The sequence below is a fragment of the Heterodontus francisci genome, chromosome 37, assembly GCF_036365525.1.
Source record: "Heterodontus francisci isolate sHetFra1 chromosome 37, sHetFra1.hap1, whole genome shotgun sequence".
NCBI classification, from domain to species: Eukaryota; Metazoa; Chordata; class Chondrichthyes; order Heterodontiformes; family Heterodontidae; genus Heterodontus; species Heterodontus francisci.
The window spans coordinates 10,908,968-10,928,299 of NC_090407.1; the positions used below are offsets into that span (position 1 = coordinate 10,908,968).

Sequence of the window (19,332 nt, forward strand, 5' to 3'; positions counted from 1 at the left end):
GGCCAGGCCTTCCCGGCATCGATGCCTGTGACGGGCCTCTTCCAGAGACATTTCCCAGCACCCCACCCCTGCCATGACCCCCGACTTCAGGGAGTCTGTAAAATTCGCTCCAATACCTTCCTTTATGAGCCAACAGTGGCTACACTTCAAAAGAACTTTAATTGGTCATAAAGCATTTTGAGATGTCCAGTGGCCATGAAAAGCATGATCTAAATGCAAGTTTTTTTTTTTCTTATCTATTTTTGAAGTCCAAGATTTCATATGCTTTGCTAATTCCCCTCTCATTATGCCCTGCCACCTTCAAAGATCTGTGTACATGAACCCCCAGGTCCCTCTGTCCCTGTACATTCTTTAGAACTGTGCTATTAAGTCTATATTGCCTCTTCCTATCCCTTCTACCAAAATACATCACCTCACACTTCTATATAATTAAATTCCATCTGCCACTTGTCTGTCCATTCTGCTAGCCTATCTGTGCTGTTGCAGTCGATTTGTATCATCCTTACTGTTTGCCACTTCTCCAAGTTTGGTATCGAAGGCAAATTTTGAAACTTTACTCTGAATTCCAATATCCAAGTCATTTATATATATCCAAAAAAGCAGTGGACCTTGCACTGATCTTTGGGGAGCACTGCTTGATTCCAGTCTGAAAGCAACTATTTACCCTAACTCGCTGTTTTCTGGCCTGCCAGTTTTTTTTATCCAAGCTGATACTGACCCTCCTATTCCAGGAGCCTCAATTTTGCTAACCAGCCTTTTATGTGGTACTTTGTCAAATGCTTTCTTAAAATCCATACAGACAACATTCATAGCATTCCCTTCATCTCTCTTACTTCATCAAAAAATTCAAATTCGATTAGTCAAGGACAATCTGCCTTTTACAAATCTCTGCTGGTTCTCCTTAATTAACTCAAACCTGTCAAAGTGCCTGTTGATTTTCTCCCTGATTATTGTTTTTAAAACCTTATGTTAAACTGATCAGCCTGTAATTACTAGGAATGTCCTAACATCCTTTCATGAATAAGGATGTCACATTTGCCACTCTGCAATCCTCTGATACCTCCACTGTATCTAAGTAACATTGGAAGATTATGCTATCGACACTCCCATTTCCCTTAGCAACCTGGAATGCAAACCATCCAGACCAGGCAACATTTACTCGAAACATAGCCAGTCTTTCCAGTACATCCTGCCTATCAATTTTCACCCCATGCATTACCTTTACCATTTCTGCTTCTACCTGTCGATCAGAGGCCAACAATAGCTTGCCTCTCGGGAGAGAAGGGGTGAAAGCTGAGCAAAAAAAAAAATGATCACACTCAAAACACAAAAATGTTCCAAAAGTATCCCCTTAGTTATGTCACCTCAGATCATCACGTCCAGCATTTTGCAGCAAAAATGAAATATATGGCGAAAGTGGACTGGATACAGCTACTTGAAGGAAAATCGGTGGCAAACCAATGGGAGACATTCAAAAGTGAGATTACGGGCACAGTGTAGGCACATCCCCACAAAGATAAAGGGTGGTACTGCCAAATCTAGAGTCCCCTGGTTATCTAGAACCTTGCAGGGTAAGTTAAAGCAGAAAAAGAAAGCCTATGACGATCACAAAAATTATAATACTTTAGAAAGCCTAGAGGAGTATAGAAAGTGCAGGAGTAAAGTAAAAAAGGAAATTCAAAAAGCAAAGCGAGGACATGAAAAATTATTGGCAGGTAAAATCAAGGAAAACCCAAAAATGTTTTATCAGTACATTTACGCGCAAAAGGATAACTAAGGAAAGGGTAGGGCCCATCAGAGATGTACAAGGGAACTTGTGCATGGATGCAGAAGATGTGGTAAGGGTTCTAAATGTGTTTTTTGTCCCCATCTTCATAAAGGAGAGGGTTGATGCAGACATTGTAGTTAAAGAGGAGTGTGCAATATTAAATACGATAAGGATAATGAGAGAGCAAGTACTAGAGGGTCTGACATCCTTGAAAGTGGATAAATCGCTAGGACTGGATGGATTGCATCCCAGGTTGTTAAAGGAAGCCAGGGCGGAAATAGCGATGCGCTGAGGATCATCTTCAAATCCTCACTAGATACAGGCAAGGTACCAGATGATTGGAGGTCTGCGAACGTTGTACCGTTGTTTAAAAAGGGTGCAAGGGGTAGGCCAAATAATTATAGGCCAGTCAGTCTGACCTTGGTAGTGGGTAAATTGTTGGACTCAATTCTGAGGGACAGGATAAACTGCCACTTAGAAAGGCATGGATTAATCAGGGATAGTCGGCATGGATTTGTTAAGGAAAGGTCATGTCTTACTAACTTAATTGAATTTTTTGAGGAAGTAACAGGGAGGATTGATGAGGGTAGTGCAGTGGGTGTGGTCTACATGGATTTTAGTAAGGCATTTTACAAGGTCCCGCATAGCAGACTGGTCAGTAAAATGAAAGCTCATGGGATACAGGCGAATGTGGCAGGTTGAATCCAGAATTGGCTCAGGGCCAGGAAACAAAAGGTAGTAGTCGACAGATGTTTTGGAAATGGAAAGCGGTTTCCAGTGGCATTCCACAGGCCTCATTGTTGGGTCCTTTGCTGTTTGTGGTATAAATAATTTGGACTTAAGTGTGGGAGACATGATCAGAAAATTTACTGATGACACAAAAATTGGACGTGTAGGTAATAGTGAAGAGGATAGCCGTAGACTCCAGAATGATATTGATGGTTTGGTTGAGTGGGTGTGAAAGTGGCAAATGGAATTCAATCTGGAGAAGTGTGAGGTAATGCATTTGAGGAGGGCAAACAAAGTGAGGAATGCACAATAAACAGGAGGATAGAGAGGGGTAGGGGAAGTCAGAGACCTTGGAATGCATGTCCACCGGTGCCTGAAGGTGGCAGGACAGGTAGATAAATTGGTGATGAAGGCAAATGGAATGCTTTCCTTTACTGACCCAAGTATAGAATACAAAAGCAGGGATGTTTTGCTGGAATTGTATAAAATGCTGGTTACGCCGCAACTGGAGTATTGCGTATAGTTCTGGTCACAGGTGGAAAGAGGGATGAGGTCCTGCAAAAAGAATTTAGGGAGCTAAGCAGCAAATTTAAAAAGTAGGACCTCAAAGGTTGTAATCTCTGGGTTTCTTCCGATGCCACGGGCTAGTGAGTATATAAATGGGAGGTTAGAACAGATGAATGCATGGTTAAAGAGATGGTGTAGGAGGGAGGGCTTTAGTTTCCTAGATCAGTGGTTCTGTTTCTGGTGAAGGAGAGATCTGTATGTGCTGGACGGGTTGCACCTGAACCGGAATGGGACCAACATCCTTGCTGGGAGATTTGCTAGTGCTGTTGGGCGGGGGGAGGGGAGGCGCAGGTTGGTTTAAACTAATTTGGCAGGGCGATGGGATACAGAGTGGAAGCACAGTAGGGGGTGATGTACAATCAAATATAGAAGAGAAGCTAAGTCAATCTGGAGGGCAGAGTAAATGTAGACCTGTTGAGGCTCAAGCAAATAATGCAAGGGTGGATTGTATTTATTTTAATGCAGGGAGTCTTACCAGCAAGGCAGATAAATTGAGGGTGTTGATTAACTTATGGGATTATTGCTTTCTCAGACATGGTTGAAGGAAGGGCAGCACTGGCAGCTTAATATCCCAGGATATAGAATCTTCAGATGTGATAGGGGAGGAGATAAAAGAAGAGGTGGCATGGCACTGTTGATTAAGGAGTCAATTACCACAGTAAGGAGGGATGATATCTTAGAAGGTTCCTCAAATGAGGCCATATGGGTAGAACTTAAAAACAAAAAGGGGACAATCATATGGCTGGGAGTGTATTACAGGCCTCCAAACAGTCAGGGAGAGACAGAGCAGATATGTAGGCAAATCTCAGAGGTGCAGTAATAATAGTTGGGGATTTCAACTTCCCCTGCATTAGAGCGGATAGTATTACTGCAAACAACTTAAAGGGGGCGGAATTCTTCAAGTGCATTCAGGAGAGCTTTTTGAGCCAGCACATAGAGAGTCCTACAAGAGGAGGAACGGTACTGGACTTAATCCTAGGGAATGATGCCGGACAAGTGGTAGAAGTGGCAGTGGGGGAGCATTTCGGGGATAGTGACCATAACTCTAAGATTTAAGGTAGTTATGGAAAAGGACATAGAGGGACTGGAAATAAAAGTACTGAATTGGGGGAAGGCAGATTTCAGTATGATGAAACAGGATCTGGCCAAAGTTGACTGGGAGCAGCTTCTTATTGGAAAGTCTACATCAGACCAGTGGGAGTCATTCAGAAAGGAAATAGTGAGAGTTCAGGTGCAGCATGTTCCTTTAATGGTGAAGGGTAGGACCAACAAGTCAAGGGATATAGAGGATTGGATAAGGAAAAAAAGGAGGCTTATGGTAGATTGAGTGTTGAAAACAGCGGAGGCCCTAGAGAAGTATAGAAAGTACAAGGGAGTACTTAAAAAATGTAATTGAGAGCGAGGAGGCAACATGAAAAATCACTGGCAGACAAGATAAAGGAAAATCCCAAGGCATTTTGTATGTATGTTATGAGCAAGAGGATAACCAGGGAAAACGTGGGGCCCATGAGGGATCAAAAAGACAATCTGTGTATGGAGCCGGAGGATATAGGTGAGGTTTTGAATGATTACTTTTCATCTGTGTTCACTATGGAGAGAGACGATGTAGGTGTAGTGATCGGGAAGGGGGATTATGACCTATTTGATCAAATTAGCATTGAAAAGGCTGTATTAGCGGGCTTAAAAGTGGATAAATCCCCAGACCAGATGAGATGTATCCCAGGCTATGTGAGGCAAGGGAGGAGATAGCAGGAGCTCTGACACAAATTTTCAAATCCTCACTGGCCATAAGGGAGGTACCAGAGGATTGGAGGACAGCAAATGTGGTACCATTATTCAAGAAGGGTAGCAGGGATAAACCAGGTAATTATAGGCCTGTGAGTCAACGTCAGTGGTAGGGAAATTATTGGAAAAAAATTCTAAGACGGGCTTAATCTCCACTTGGAGAGGCAGGGATTGTCGGCATGACTTTGTCAGGGAGAGATCGTGTCTAACAAATTTGATTGTATTTTTCGAGGAGGTGACTAGATGTGTAGATGAGGGTAAAGCAGTTGATGTAGTCTACATGGACTTCAGTAAGGCTTTTGATAAGGTCCCGCATGGGAGATTGGTTAAGAAGGTAAGAGCCCATGGGATCTAGGGTAATTTGGCAAATTGGATCCAAAATTGGCTTAGTGGGAGGAGGCAGAGGGTGATGGTCAAGGGTTGTTTTTGCGAATGGAGGCCTGTGACCAGTGGGGTACCGCAGGGATTGGTGCTGGGACCCTTACTGTTTGTAGTGTACATTAATGATTTTAGACGTGAATATAGTAGGTTCGCAAACGACACGAAGATTGGTGGTGTTGTAAATAGTATGGAGGAAAGTCTTGGATTACAGGATGATATATAGATGGGCTGGTAAGATGGGCAGAGCAGTGGCAGATGGAGTTTAATCCTGAGAAGTGTGAGGTGATGCACTTTGGGAGGACTAACAAGACAAAGGAACAGCACAGGTAGATAAGGTGGTTAGGAAGGCATACGGGATACTTGCCTTTATTAGCCTAGGCATAGAATATAAGAGCAGGAAGGTTATGTTAGAGTTGTATAAAAGGCTGGTTAGACCACAGCTGGAGTACTGTGTACAGTTCTGGTCACCACACTATAGGAAGGATGTGATTGCACTGGAGAAGGTGCAGAGGAGATTCACCAGGATGTTGCCTGGGCTGGAGCATTTCAGTTATAAAGAGAGACTGGATAGGTTGGGTTGTTTTCCTTGGAGCGGAGAAGGCTGAGGGGAGACCTGAATGAGGTTTACAAAATTATGAGGGGCATTGATGAGATAGATAGGAAGAAACCTTTTCCCTTCGTGGAGGGGTCAATAACCAGGGGGCATAGATTTAAGTTAAGGGGCAGGAGGTTGAGGAATAATTTTTCACCCAGAGGGTGGTTAGAATCTGGAACACACTGCCTGAAGGGGGCGGTGGTAGAGGCAGGAACCCTCACAACATTTAAGAAGTATTTATATGGGCACTTGAAATGCCATAGCATGCAAGGCAATGGGCCAAGTGTGGGAAAATGGGATTAGATTGGACGGGTGCTTGATTGTACAGGTGCGTTGGGCCGAAGGGCCTGTTTCTGTGCTGTAAAAGTCTGACATAATTGCTCTGGAGAGAGTACAGAGGAGATTTACAAGAACGTTGCCAGGACTTGAAACGTGCAGCTATGAGGAAAGATTGGATAGGCTAGTGTTGTTTTCCCTGGAATTGTGGAGGCTGAGGGGAGACTTAATTGAGGTGTACAAAATTATGAGGGGCTTAGACAATGGATGGGAAGGACCTGCTTCCCCTGGTGGAGAGGTCAGTTACTAGGGGACACAGATTTAAGGTGATTGGTAGAAGGATTAGAGAGGAGATGAGGAAAGACTTTTTCACCCAAAGGATGGGGGGTGTCTGGAATTCACTACCAGGAATGGTAATGGAGGCAGAAACCGTCAATTCCTTTAAAAAGTGCATGGACATGAATCTGAAGTGCTGTAACCTGCAAGACTATGGACCAGGTGCTGGAAGGTGGGATTAGTTTGGGCGGCTAGTTTTCTTGGCCGGCGCGGACGTGATGGGCTGAATGGCTTCCTTTTGTACCGTAATTGTTCTATGGTTCTATACGCAACAGTTCATGGAGGAACCTTTTTGAGAGGAAATTACAATTAATAATATCAAAAAAGTGTCTGGCTTAATCTGGCAGTAAAAATTGCCATCAATTATTCTTTTATAAATGTTTTCCTTTTTAACAGTTGAGATTTAGTTCAGAAGGCTGCAGAAACATTATTACCAATATGCAAATTTTTAAGTAAGACAGGGAGAGGAGCAGAGTGAGAGGGAATGAACATGTTCTTGGACATTATATATTACTTTAAAGCCACTACTTGATTAAGGAGAATCTAGTTATGATGAAAAATGTCGTCTGAATAGTAGTTGTGCTGTCATACAATAAAGGGTTTCTGTCTGAAGGTCATGATGACCAAGTCTGAAACTGAGAGAGTAAGTTTCCAAGAAGTTCATGCAAGTTATCAGCAGACTGAAATTGTTTTACTATCCATCAGTCACCTTCCCGCAACTGTTAGTCTACAGAAATTATAGAATCTGAGATATTCCCCTGTTTTGGACAGTAAAATAAATTTGAATAGCACTGATGATCTATGGTTCATGAGCACCAACTGTCTGACATTGTCGATGTTCCCTTCCGATAAAAACTGAAATAGAAACAAAAAAGTAAGGAATCGCTATCATTCTAGTTGGTGTATAACATACTATAGAATGTATTTCAAGGTAATGATACACTTCAAGGTTCAAATGATGCTGACAGTCTTCACTGAGTTTACCTATTAAGGGGTATGGCATCATTTCATTCTCTTGGGCATTCTAGACTGTGTGTTATCATAATATATAAAAATTATGGCTCCGAGTTTGTGGTAGGGCACCTAATTTGTATGGGCAAGGCAGACACCTGCACCACTGTGGACACACCTCTAGTACCCACCTGCCTCACTGAGGCAGAAAATCTGGAGCCTACCCACCATGGGAAAAAGTTGTTCAGACTACCAACACCAGCCATGTCCTCTTTTGCACCTGTACAATTGAGAAAATTTAAGATTTTCTTTTCAACATTGTTTGGGTGTCTGTTATAATTGCCTGCCCTGAATACCCCCTCCCTCAATGGGGCTCACCTATGCCCATCTCAATTGGCATACTAGTCTCTCTTCACAAGCTGGATCCCACATAAGGCTGGTAAGCAGGAGCTCCCCCTCTTTCCCTGACATTTGCCTTGGAAATATTTGTCATGCAGCCATGCCTGTCACCTGCCAGTTAGGTGCTGCTACCTGTGTTGTGTGCCATGTTGTCCTGATGTCCTGCAAGAAAGAGGGAAGTATGTCAGTGAGTCTGTTGCAATATGTTTGGGTGATGTGCTGGTCATGGTTGAATAGTTGGCAGTGTGTGCAAGTTGTGAGATGTGAGTATGAGGCTTGTAGGAGTGCAGCAGGGTGAGTTGAAACTTTGATTGTGAGGTCTGAGTCAAGCTTGATGGAGTTTGTTGGTAGGTGAATGAAGGGGTTGGTGAATTGAGCAGTGTGTGAGGCTAGTTATTCATTTGTAAAGATATGGCATTTGAAGATACACTCACACCTTGACCATCTGTGTGAGCTTATTGAACTTCTTGCCAAGCTGCATTCAGGTTTCGGGGCTAAACTGCTGGCATGACAGCTATCTGCTCCCACTGTCTTTGTAGTGTCTCAATGGAGGGCCTCCTGGTCCTCTATGGACAGAGGATTTCTCTCCTCCTGTCCACATCCAATGCTGCATCAGAGAACTTTGGAACCACTCTCTGCCTTGTTGCGCCAACTTTCAGTGTTCTTCTTGCTCGGACACGCTTCCACAGCCACTTACAGCACCTGCTCCAATCAAAATGGACCTCCCCTTTAAAAGGTGGAGACCGCCCGTAAATAGAGGCGGCTTGCTTTAAATGGCACTAGGCTCTCCGATTTTGCGTCCTGTGCTAAGGTGAGCAGCCACCCAGCAGTACACTTGGTGGATGCACGCTATAATCATGGTAATGAACAGACAGGGCGAAGTTTGCATGCTACCTGCATGGAGGGAATGGGTGGGGGTTAATCATGCATCATGATCCCTGCCCCTGTTTTTGGGCTTTATTGAATTTTGACAGCCCATCTATATGCAAGCAGCTCCATGTTAAATTTACAATAAACCCCCCATTAAAATTTCAAACTGAGAGGATTTTTGGCTCCAAACCTCTGACCAGACTGATTCTATATTACAAGCCATCTGTGCATTTTAATCAGTCTGTTTTTAATTTTGATGCAGGATGGGAAGTATGACGTTGGTGGAGGTGAAAGATTTGACAAACTTACAGACTTAGTGGAACACTACAAGAAAAACCCAATGGTAGAAGTTTCAGGAATTGTTGTCCACCTTAAACAGGTACAGTACTTGCCCTTCTAAGGGGTAGGTTTATTTACTCCTGGATAATTTTCCAAAGTGGTAGCTTATTTTTGAAAAGGCACAAAAAGGGAATCTGACAAATGCACCATTATATTTTAATATTTTTCATTTGTAGCACTGGAACCTGGGGTGGGGGAATTTACATTATTATAATATCAATGTATGTGTGCATCTATGAATCAATGAATGCACAGAAGGAGGCCATTCGGCCTATCATGCCAGTGCCTGTTCTTTGGCTGGCTGGCTGACAGAAAACAGAGTATGCATAAATGGGTTCTTTCTGATCGGCAGGATGTGACAAGTGGAGTCCCGCAGGGGTCTGTGCTGGGGCCTCAACTTTTTACAATTTATATCAATGACTTAGATGAGGGGAGCAATGGCATGGTAGCTAAATTTGCAGATGACACAAAGATAGGGAAGAAAGTATGTTATGAAGAGGACATGAGGTTGCACACCAATATAGCTAGGTTGAGTGAGTGAGCAAAAGTCTGGCAGATGGAGTATAATGTGGGAAAATGTGAAGTTGTTCATTTTGGCAGGAAGATTAAAAAAGCAGAGTATTACTTAAACGCAGAACGACTATAGAATTCCGAAGTGCAGAGGTATCTAGGTGCTCTGGTGCAGGAGTCACAAAATGTTAGTATGCGGGTACAGTATGTTATTAAGAAGGCTAATGGAACGCTATCCTTTTATTAGAGGAATTGAAAATAAAAGTAAAGATGTTGTACTTCAGTTATATAGGGCATTGGTGAGACCACATCTCGAATACTGTGTGCAGTTTTGGTCTCCTTATTTAAGGATGTAAATGCGTTGGAGGCGGTTCAGAGGATGTTTACTAGATTGATAGCTGGATTGAGCAGGTTGTTCTATGAGGAAAGGTTGGACAGACCGGGCTTGTTTTCACTGGAGGTTAGAAGAGTGAGGGAAGACTTGATAGAAGTTTATAAGATTCTAAATGATCTAGACAAGGTGGATGTGGAGAGGATGTTTCCTCTTGTGGGTGAATCCAGAACTAGGGGCACTGTTTTAAAATTAGAAGAAGTCCTTTAAGGACAGAGATGAGGAGAAATTTTTTCTGAGGGTTGTGCGACTTTGGAACACTCTGCCTCAGAAGATGGTGGAGGCGGGGTCATTGAATATTTTTAAGGCGCAGGTAGATAGATTTGTGTGAGGCAAGGGAATCAAGGGTAGATGGGAGTGTGGAATTCGAAACACAAATAGATCAACCATGATCTTACTGAATTGCAGAGCAGGCTCGAGGGGCCGAATGGCCTACTCCTGCTCCTAATTTGTATGTTCTTATGAAATCTTTGTAAATTCCAGCATATAGCACTCATTGAAACTTGTCCAAATCAGTATACGTTCCTGTGCAATTCTGACATAGTTCAGGTGCCAAATTTGGAGATCAATGATTTTATTCTGGATAAACACATACCTGCTAGTTGAATTTCTCTCCCAAAATCATGTAAAGAACCACTACTGTTTTAGTTAGCTTTCAGTGGACTTGATGGTACATTTTAATTTAGCTGTTTCTGTTTGTTGAATTAACTGAAAAAGTTGCCATTTTAATGGAGTACCTTTTTTCACAGCCATTTAATGCAACAAGAATAAATGCTGCAAACATAGAGAATCGAGTGAAGGAACTCAATAAAACAGCTGATAACACAGAAAAGGCCAAGCAAGGCTTTTGGGAAGAGTTTGAGGTAAGGAGGACTATATATTTTTTTAATACACAGAATAGAACAAGTTCACATAAGAAATAGGAGCTGAAATAGAGCATTTAGCCCATCGAGTCTGCTCCGCCATTCAGCAAGATCATGGCTAATCTTCCACCCCAGGGTTGTCCAAATACGGCCTACAGGGCAGGATCTGGCCCGCCAAATGTTTCTATCCGGCCCGCGGATGTTCCTTATCCTCCCCAGGGGTCCATGACTGGAGGTGAGAAATTCCGTATTGTCAGACTGGCTTCTAAAAAAGATCGCAAGTCAGTTTCACAGCTGACAGATCCAGACATCGGAAACAGCAGTTTCTGAACATCGGACAGATTTGAGGTTTTCCAGTGGCCTTTTTTAAAAAAAAAACTCCAAATCTGTCCCAAGTTCAGAAACTGCTGTTTCCGATGTCTGGATCTGTCAGCTGTGAAACAGACTTGCAGGGATGTATTTTACAGCCCTCCCTCCCCCCCGACATCAGGAGTCGTAGTGGTTGGGGGAGTGGGGGTGTGGCAGGAAATGCCTCCGACAGATGCCCACCATGGGCCTCGACACTGGGAAAGCCCAGCCCATTAATGCCGGCGGCGGTGAAGCCTAGGCAGAGGGAGAAAGGGGGACAGAGGGAGAGCAAGAGAGGGGTCAGGGACGGAGAGGGCAGAGAGAGAGGGGGAGCAGAGACCGAGAGAGGGGAGGCCAGAGAGAGTGATAGAATAACATCTATCCAGAATACTCCGCATCACTACAAGTAGTGTGCGGGAAAATATTAACTATTTGTGCGAGCAAAGAAGTGCCAGGTATCTCATGAAATCAATGTCCAACATAGTGACCAGAAAGTAAGTCAATAAATTAGTCTTCTCATTTAAAGCTTCTCCACAAATAGGCAGCTTTGTTGTTTTGATAGTAAGATAAATTTTAATGCCTTTATCTTTCTATAATTGACTTACCGGCCCCCCCATGTAAGACGAAAATTGGAATGTGCCTCCCCCCCCCCCCTGCTTAAAGTTTAGACAACCCTGTTCTACCTCAACTCCACCTTCCCGCACTATTCCTATATCCCTTAATACCCTTAGTACCAAAAAATCTATTGACCTCTGTCTTGAATATACTCAATGATTGAGCATCCACAGCTCTCTGACCTCTCCATGTAACCTGTAACCTGACCACCCAATTACTTGATGCACTTTTTTTTGGTAATTACATTTTGTCTCACCTACTCAACTTGGTTTTGTCCCATGTCTTATTTTAGCCTCTTTAAAGGTATTTTGATGCTTCTTTAGTTCAGGTTGCAAGAGATTGATGTCCATGTATCAGTGGCTGGACATCATGTTGCTAAAACCAGTTCCCTTAATATGACAGCAAAGTCGTAGACCCAGGACAAGGTGGGTCTAAAATTTTAGCAATGTATACACGTTGATATGTAAAGGCATCACTCTACCTTGACCTGAACTACTGAAGTGACCAATATAAAAGTGCCTTAAATCAGTCATCTTGCAGAACTTGGCTTGACCTCTTTATTAGATTTCACACAAAAATTGCATTGCAATACTTTTTTCAGTAGGCTATAACATCTCTTTGAATACTGCTGTAGTATCTGAATTCCTTGTTTTGCAGTGGTTCAACCCCCTCCAGCAGGAGGTTAGAGTAGGAAGGGCAAAGGAGGAATGTTGCCATCCCACAAAATTAAAAAGTATATACCAATCTACATTGTTATTTGATTGTAATTAAATAGTTATCCACATATCACAGAACAAAAAAGTAACTGAGGTTCTGTGAAATGTAATAAATGTTCTCCTAATCAATTTGTCCCATCAAAGGAAAGTTACTTCAAGCATATGATATGCAGTTTTTGCATTTTTCTTCAACAGCTTCTTCAGCAACAAGAATATAAACTACTGTATAGCAGAAAGGAGGGACAGAGAATAGAAAACAAAAGCAAGAACAGATACAAAAATATTTTACCATGTAAGTGGACTTCTCGATTTGTGTCAGCATTCTCATGCTGTCAATGATCCATAGCCTTCAATTAAAGCTCAATTCTGTGAGAAGATGGGCATGTTCATCAAACTTGTGACGTAAACCATGCTGTTATAAATTGATGCTATGCTTCTATTCATGGATGACCATTATTGATTTAATTTTTTTACAATTTTGGACAGATGTTAGTTAAAATATAGAGATTGAGTTAATGCTTCCAAATATTATTACTGTCCAAGCATACCAACTGTAGTGAAATGTTGCAAAGTGCACAGTTGCAATGAACTGTCTCTTGTAAGCTCTCATCTCAGCAGTTTTTCTATGTCTAACAAACTTCTACTAATCATAGTACATGTAATTCGCAGTATGCAAGTTTGCTATCCCAGATGTAAAACCTTAGAAAAGGATATTGCAGGTATAGGTTCAAGGACTATATATTAATGCTCCTAATTATTACTTTCTTCTTGTAGTTGATAATACCAGAGTTACACTGAAGGAAGTGGATGAAACAATATTGGGATCAGATTATATCAATGCTAATAATATCACAGTAAGTGCCTATTCTTCAGGATGGTTTGTAATGACTATATTCTCAATTCTAATTTTAACCTGATTGGCTTGTTATGCCCAACCTTATGCATTTTGAACATCACCAAAAAGCAGTCTGGGAATCTAAAAACTCAGTCCCATGGTCATTTGGCCAATTCCAAGGTCAACATTCCTTTGGGCTTATGATGCTAAAGTTTAAATATATCAATAATACATTAATTAAACTTCTCCATTTAAAACAAACAGAACCGAACAGGTCAGAAAAATAGCATCCTTACTCTGGCAACTAAGTCTTTCACCAGCACTGATGCTGTTGCTATTGTACTACTGAGAGTTCCAATTCATTCATTCTCTGGCTACAGAAAATTTGGAATTCGGGTCCTCTGCACGTCAAAGACTGAAAGTACTTGACATAACTACAAATGTCACTGGTTCTTACCTATGTTTCTTAGCTTAATTGGAACCACTCCACAATTTGCAAATTCAATACAAGGCAAGAAATTGAGATCATTTATGCCAGTTTTTTTGGATGCTACAAGTGCCCTTAGAGCTCCAAAATTGCACCCATGTTGTGTGCGCAAACTTGAGCGAATTGCATCAAATGACATATATTGTTGAGGACGTTGGCACACATGCAGTGAACAGCCATCGGAACTGTGCAGAGCAGGCAGTTCATGACATTAATGAGCGTGCAACGCTATCTTGACACCAGCAGTGCCGTTTTGGAGCTCAATGCTATAGCTTAATGCCCTACCTTAACTGTGCAGAGCTGAATACGTGTTCAGCAGCAGGAAGGACTCTCATCCCACCACCTCACCACCACCAACACATTTTAAAGGGGTTATCAACTACTTATAGCTCAGTTGCTGTTTGATTTCTTCTTGCTGTTGCTTAGATTCTAGAGGTGTTTGTTGCTTTCTATAGTTGTTCAAAGTTTCAAAAGTCTACAGGGAGTGGTGTGTCAGGTGCTGAAGGAGTTTTTGCTGATTTCAAGTCTTCTGCATGAAGCAGTTGCACCTGGATATGGTGCATTAGTAGGCAATCCCCTTGAAATACATGACTTGGTGAATGAACAGAGGCTACACAGAGCAGGACACATCGCTTGAAGAGGGAGGGAGAGAAGGGCTCTTTGTAGGAGGCAATATCTGCCCAGGGTGTTCAGGGAGCAGTCTTCACTGAAACCTTCCACTTGCTGCAGGCACAACTGCTACCTCAGAGGAAGGCAAGGACTGCATTGCCAGTGACTGTGAAGGTGACCATGGCAATGAACTTATTGCAAATATCTCCAGCTCCAGCCTACTTGACCTCGTCGTCCTCAATCTACATGTCGCAGATGCATTTGTCCATGACAGTATTAGTAGGCGTGACCACTGTACAGTCTTGTGGAGACGAAGTCCCATCTTCACATTGAGGATACCCTCCGTCGTGTTGTGTGGCACTACCACTGTGCTAAATGGATAGATTTCAAACAGATCTAGCAACTCAAAACTTGGCATCCATGAGCAGCTGTGCGACATCAGCACCAGAACTGTGTTCAATCACAATCTGTAACCTCATGGCCTGGCATATCCCCCACTCTACCATTACCATCAACCAGGGGGATCAGCTCTGGTTTCATGAGTGCAGGAGGGCATGCAAGAGCAGCACCAGGCATACCTTAGAATGGTGAAGCTACAATGCAGGAATGCTTGAGTGCCAAACAGCAGAAGCAGCATGTGACAGACAGAGCTAAGCAATCCCACAAACAACGGATCAGATCTAAGCTCTGCAGTCCTGCCACATCCAATGTGGTGGACAATTAAACAACTAACAGGAGGAGGGGGCTGCACTAATATCCTCATCCTCAATTATGGGGGAGCCCAGCACATCACAAAAGACAAGGCTGAAGCATTTACAATCATCTTTTGTCAGATGCAGAGTGGATGATCTATCTCTGCATCCTCCTGAGGTCCCCAGGCATCGCAGATGCTAGTCTTCAGCCAATTTGATTCACTCCACATGATATCAAGAAACAGCTGAAGGCTATGGACCCTGACACCATTCCGGCAATAGTATTGAAGACTTGTGCTCCAGAGCTGGCTGCGCCCCTAGCCAAGCTGTTCCAGTACAGCTACAACACTGGCATCTACCCAACAATGTAGCAAATTGCCCAGTTATGTCCCATACACAAAAAGGACAACTCCAACCCGGCCAATTACTGCCCTATCAGTCTCCTCTCGATCATCAGCAAAGTGATGGACGGTGCCATCGACAGTGCTATCAAGCAGCACTTACTCGGCAATAACCTGCTCACTGACCCTCAGTTTGGGTTCTGTCAGCAACACTTAGCTCCTGACCTCATTACAGCCTTGGTCCAAATGTAGACAAAAGAGCTGAACTCAAGGTGAGGTGAGAGTGACTACCCTTGACATCAAGGCAGCATTTGACAGAGTGTGGCATCAGGAGCCCTAGCAAAACTGGAGTCAATGGGAATCAGGGAAAACTCTCCACTGGTTTGGAATCATACCTAGCACAAAGGAAGATGGTTGTGATTGTTGGTGGCCAATCTTCTCAGCCCCAAGACATCACTGCAGGAGTTCCTCAGCGTAGTGTCCTAGGCCCAACCATCTTCAGCTGCTCCATCAATGATTTTCCCTCCATCATAAGGTCAGAAGTTGAGATGTTTGCTGATTGAACAACGTTCTGATTCTAGAAGGCTTGGCTTTGAACTGCTTCATCTCAGCATGGGTGGCAGGCGGATGGCTGACAGTCAACAGAAGGGGCACTAGTGGAGGGGTGCAGGGGTGGCAGGACAAATGCTGTCTTGAGGTTCATGCTTCATTGAGCCACTGCCACACGCCCACCCCCTGTCCCCAGGTGTTGTTTCAGCAATCCTGATAATCTGTTGGAGGACAGGTTGCTGGACTGCTGTGACACTCTGCAAGCCCCTTTGCACACAAGCTGGCCTTGCATGACAGCACTCAAATGTTGGGTGGCTGCTGCTTGTGCTGCAATGGAAGTTGCGACATCAGCTACCAGTTGCTGCATCACAGTTGGGCCCACAAGTATGTGAACAGAAAGGGCTACCATTTCCATTGTGGAAAGGATGGGTTCTAAGCAGTGGTTCAACCCCCTCCAGCAGGAGGTCAGAGTATGAAGGACAAAGGGGGAATGGCACTCATATTGCCATTCCACAAAATTCAAAAGTTTATACCAGTCTACATTATTTGATTGTGATTAAATGATTATCCACATTTCACAGAACGCAAAGTAACTGAGGTTCTGTTCAATGTAATAAATATTCACTTAATCAATTCAGCCCATCAAAGGAAAGTCCAGCTAACTAGATTTAGTTGCTTAAAGTTACTTTAAGCATATGATATGCAACTTGTGCCAAGTTGGTGATAGACTCCTCCATGCTCCTTGAAATTGATAGCAGGCTTTCTGGCAGGCTTCCCAATGCACCAGTCATTTCGCTGTGCATTCTCATCAGTATTCTTCTGTAGGCTGTCCTATGAAAGTGCTCATCTAAGTCCTGTGCAGCAGAACCCGTGTGCGACCTTATCCTCCAGTAAGCTGGCAACTTCACTATCCTTGCCCACTGTCCTGACTGCAGGCCAGTTGTGCTCTTTGTCTTAATACAGGAAGATCTCGTCTCCATGCTATCCTCTAAATCACGCACTGTGTGAGTATCTGAGCTGGTGGCTATAAGTGTGAAATCAAATGACAATTCATTTTTTTATTCGTTCAAGGGATGTGGGCGTTGCTGGCAAGGCCAGCATTTATTACCCATCCCTCATTTCCCTTGAGAAACTGAGTGGTTTGCTAGGCCATTTCAGGGGGCATTTAAGAGTCTACCACATTGCTGTGGGTCAGGAGTCGCATGTAGACCAGACAAGGTAAGGACGGCAGATTTCCTTCCCTAAAGGACATTAGTGAACCAGATGGGTTTTTATAACAATCGACAATAGTTTCATGGTCACCATTAGACTAGCTTTTATTTCAAATTCCAGATTTCTATTAATTGAATTCAAATTTCACCATCTGCTGTGGTGGGATTCAAACCCATGTCCCCAGGGCTTTAGCCTGGGCCACTGGATTACTAGTCCAGTGACATTACCACTACGCCACCGCCTCCCCTCTCTCCTTCATGATCTCTGTCTTGCTGTACCTTCACTGCCTGCCAGGTTGCACTTCCTGGGTTTCTGAGAGAGGCACAAGAGGAAGGTTGTGGTACAGAGAGGGGGCGGTGGAGAGTAAGAGGTGAATTCTTACACCATCTGCAGCTGGTAAATCAGAAGAGAGTCTGCGATGAGAGGAGTTGGGATGTGACTAGGAGGATTAATTATGAGGATACTGTCATCTTCAAAGAACAAAGACCAGCACAGGAACAGGCCATTCGGCCCTCCAAGCCTGTGCCGATCTTGATGCCTGCCTAAACTAACACCTTCTGCACTTCCGGGGCCCATATCCCTCTATTCCCTTCCTATTCATATATTTGGCAAGATGTCTCTTCAACGTCGTGATCGTATCTGCTTCCACCACCTCCCCTGGCAGCAAGTTCCAGGCACTCGCCACCCTCTGTGTAAAGAACTTGCCTTGCACATCCCCTCTAAACTTTGCCCCTCGCACCTTAAACCTATGTCCCCTAGTAATTGACTCTTCCACCCTGGGAAAAAGCTTCTGACTATCCACTCTGCCCATGCCGCTCATAACTTTGTAAACCTCTATCATGTCGCCCCTCCACCTCCGTCGTTCCAGTGAAAACAATGAGTTTTTCCAACCTCTCCTCATAGCTAATGCCCTCCAGACCAGGCAACATCCTGGTAAACCTCCTCTGTACCCTCTCCAAAGCCTCCACGTCCTTCTGGTAGTGTGGCGACCAGAATTGCACGCAATATTCCAAGTGTGGCCTAACTAAGGTTCTGTACAGCTGCAACATGACTTGCCAATTTTTATACTCTATGCCCTGACCGATGAAGGCAAGCATGCCGTATGCCTTCTTGACTACCTTATCCACCTGCGTTGCCACTTTCAGTGACTGGTGGACCTGTACGCCCAGATCTCTCTGCCTGTCAATACTCCTAAGGGTTTTGCCATTTACTGTATACCTCCCACCTGTATTAGACCTTCCAAAATGCATTACCTCACATTTGTCCGGATTAAACTCCATCTGCCATTTCTCAGTCCAAGTCTCCAACCAATCTATATCCTGCTGTATCCTCTGACAATCCTCATCATTGTCCGCAACTCCACCAACCTTTGTATCGTCCACAAACTTACTAATCAGACCAGCTACATTTTCCTCCAAATCATTTATATATACTACAAACAGCAAAGGTCCCAGCACTGATCCCTGCGGAACACCGCTAGTCACATCCCTCCATTCAGAAAAACACCCATCCACTGTTACCCTCTGTCTTCTGTCACTGAGCCAGTTCTGTATCCATCTTGCCAGCTCACCTCTGATCCCGTGTGACTTCACCTTTTGCACCAGTCTGCCATGCGGGACCTTGTCAAAGGCTTTACTAAAGTCCATATAGACAACATCCACCGCCCTTCCCTCATCAATCATCTTCGTCACTTCCTCAAAAAACTCAATCAAATTAGTAAGACACGACCTCCCCTTCACAAAACCATGCTGTCTCTCGCTATTACGTTTGTTTGTTTCCAAATAGGAGTAAATCCTGTCCAGAAGAATCCTCTCTAATAGTTTCCCTACCACTGACGTAAGGCTCACCGGCCTATAATTTCCTGGATTATCCTTGCCACCTTCTTAAACAAAGGAACAACATTGGCTATTCTCCAGTCCTCTGGGACCTCACCTGTAGCCAATGAGGATGCAAAGATTTCTGTCAAGGCCCCAGCAATTTCTTCCCTTGCCTTCCTCAGTATTCTGGGGTAGATCCCATCAGGCCCTGGGGACTTATCTACCTTTAATGCTTTGCAAGACACCAACACCACCTCCTTTTTTGATAATGAGATGACTGAGACTATCTGCACTCCCTTCCCTAGGCTCATCATCCACCGATGGATTCAGCCCTCCTCTGGCCACAATCTC

General features: G+C 43.7%; 1 protein-coding gene across 5 annotated transcripts in view; it reads left to right on the forward strand.

Annotated features, from left to right (window-relative positions):
• Nucleotides 1–19,332, forward strand: part of ptpn11b (protein tyrosine phosphatase non-receptor type 11b) — a 197,853-nt gene that overhangs the window by 140,725 nt on the left and 37,796 nt on the right. For 4 of the 5 annotated variants that reach the window (XM_068017060.1, XM_068017061.1, XM_068017059.1 and 1 more), the window contains 4 exons: nt 8,920–9,036; nt 10,647–10,760; nt 12,635–12,731; nt 13,214–13,293. In XM_068017060.1, coding sequence (XP_067873161.1) covers nt 8,920–9,036; nt 10,647–10,760; nt 12,635–12,731; nt 13,214–13,293 — 408 coding nt within the window. The remainder of the gene's footprint in view (nt 1–8,919; nt 9,037–10,646; nt 10,761–12,634; nt 12,732–13,213; nt 13,294–19,332) is intronic. The other variant, XM_068017063.1, reaches the window with a different exon arrangement.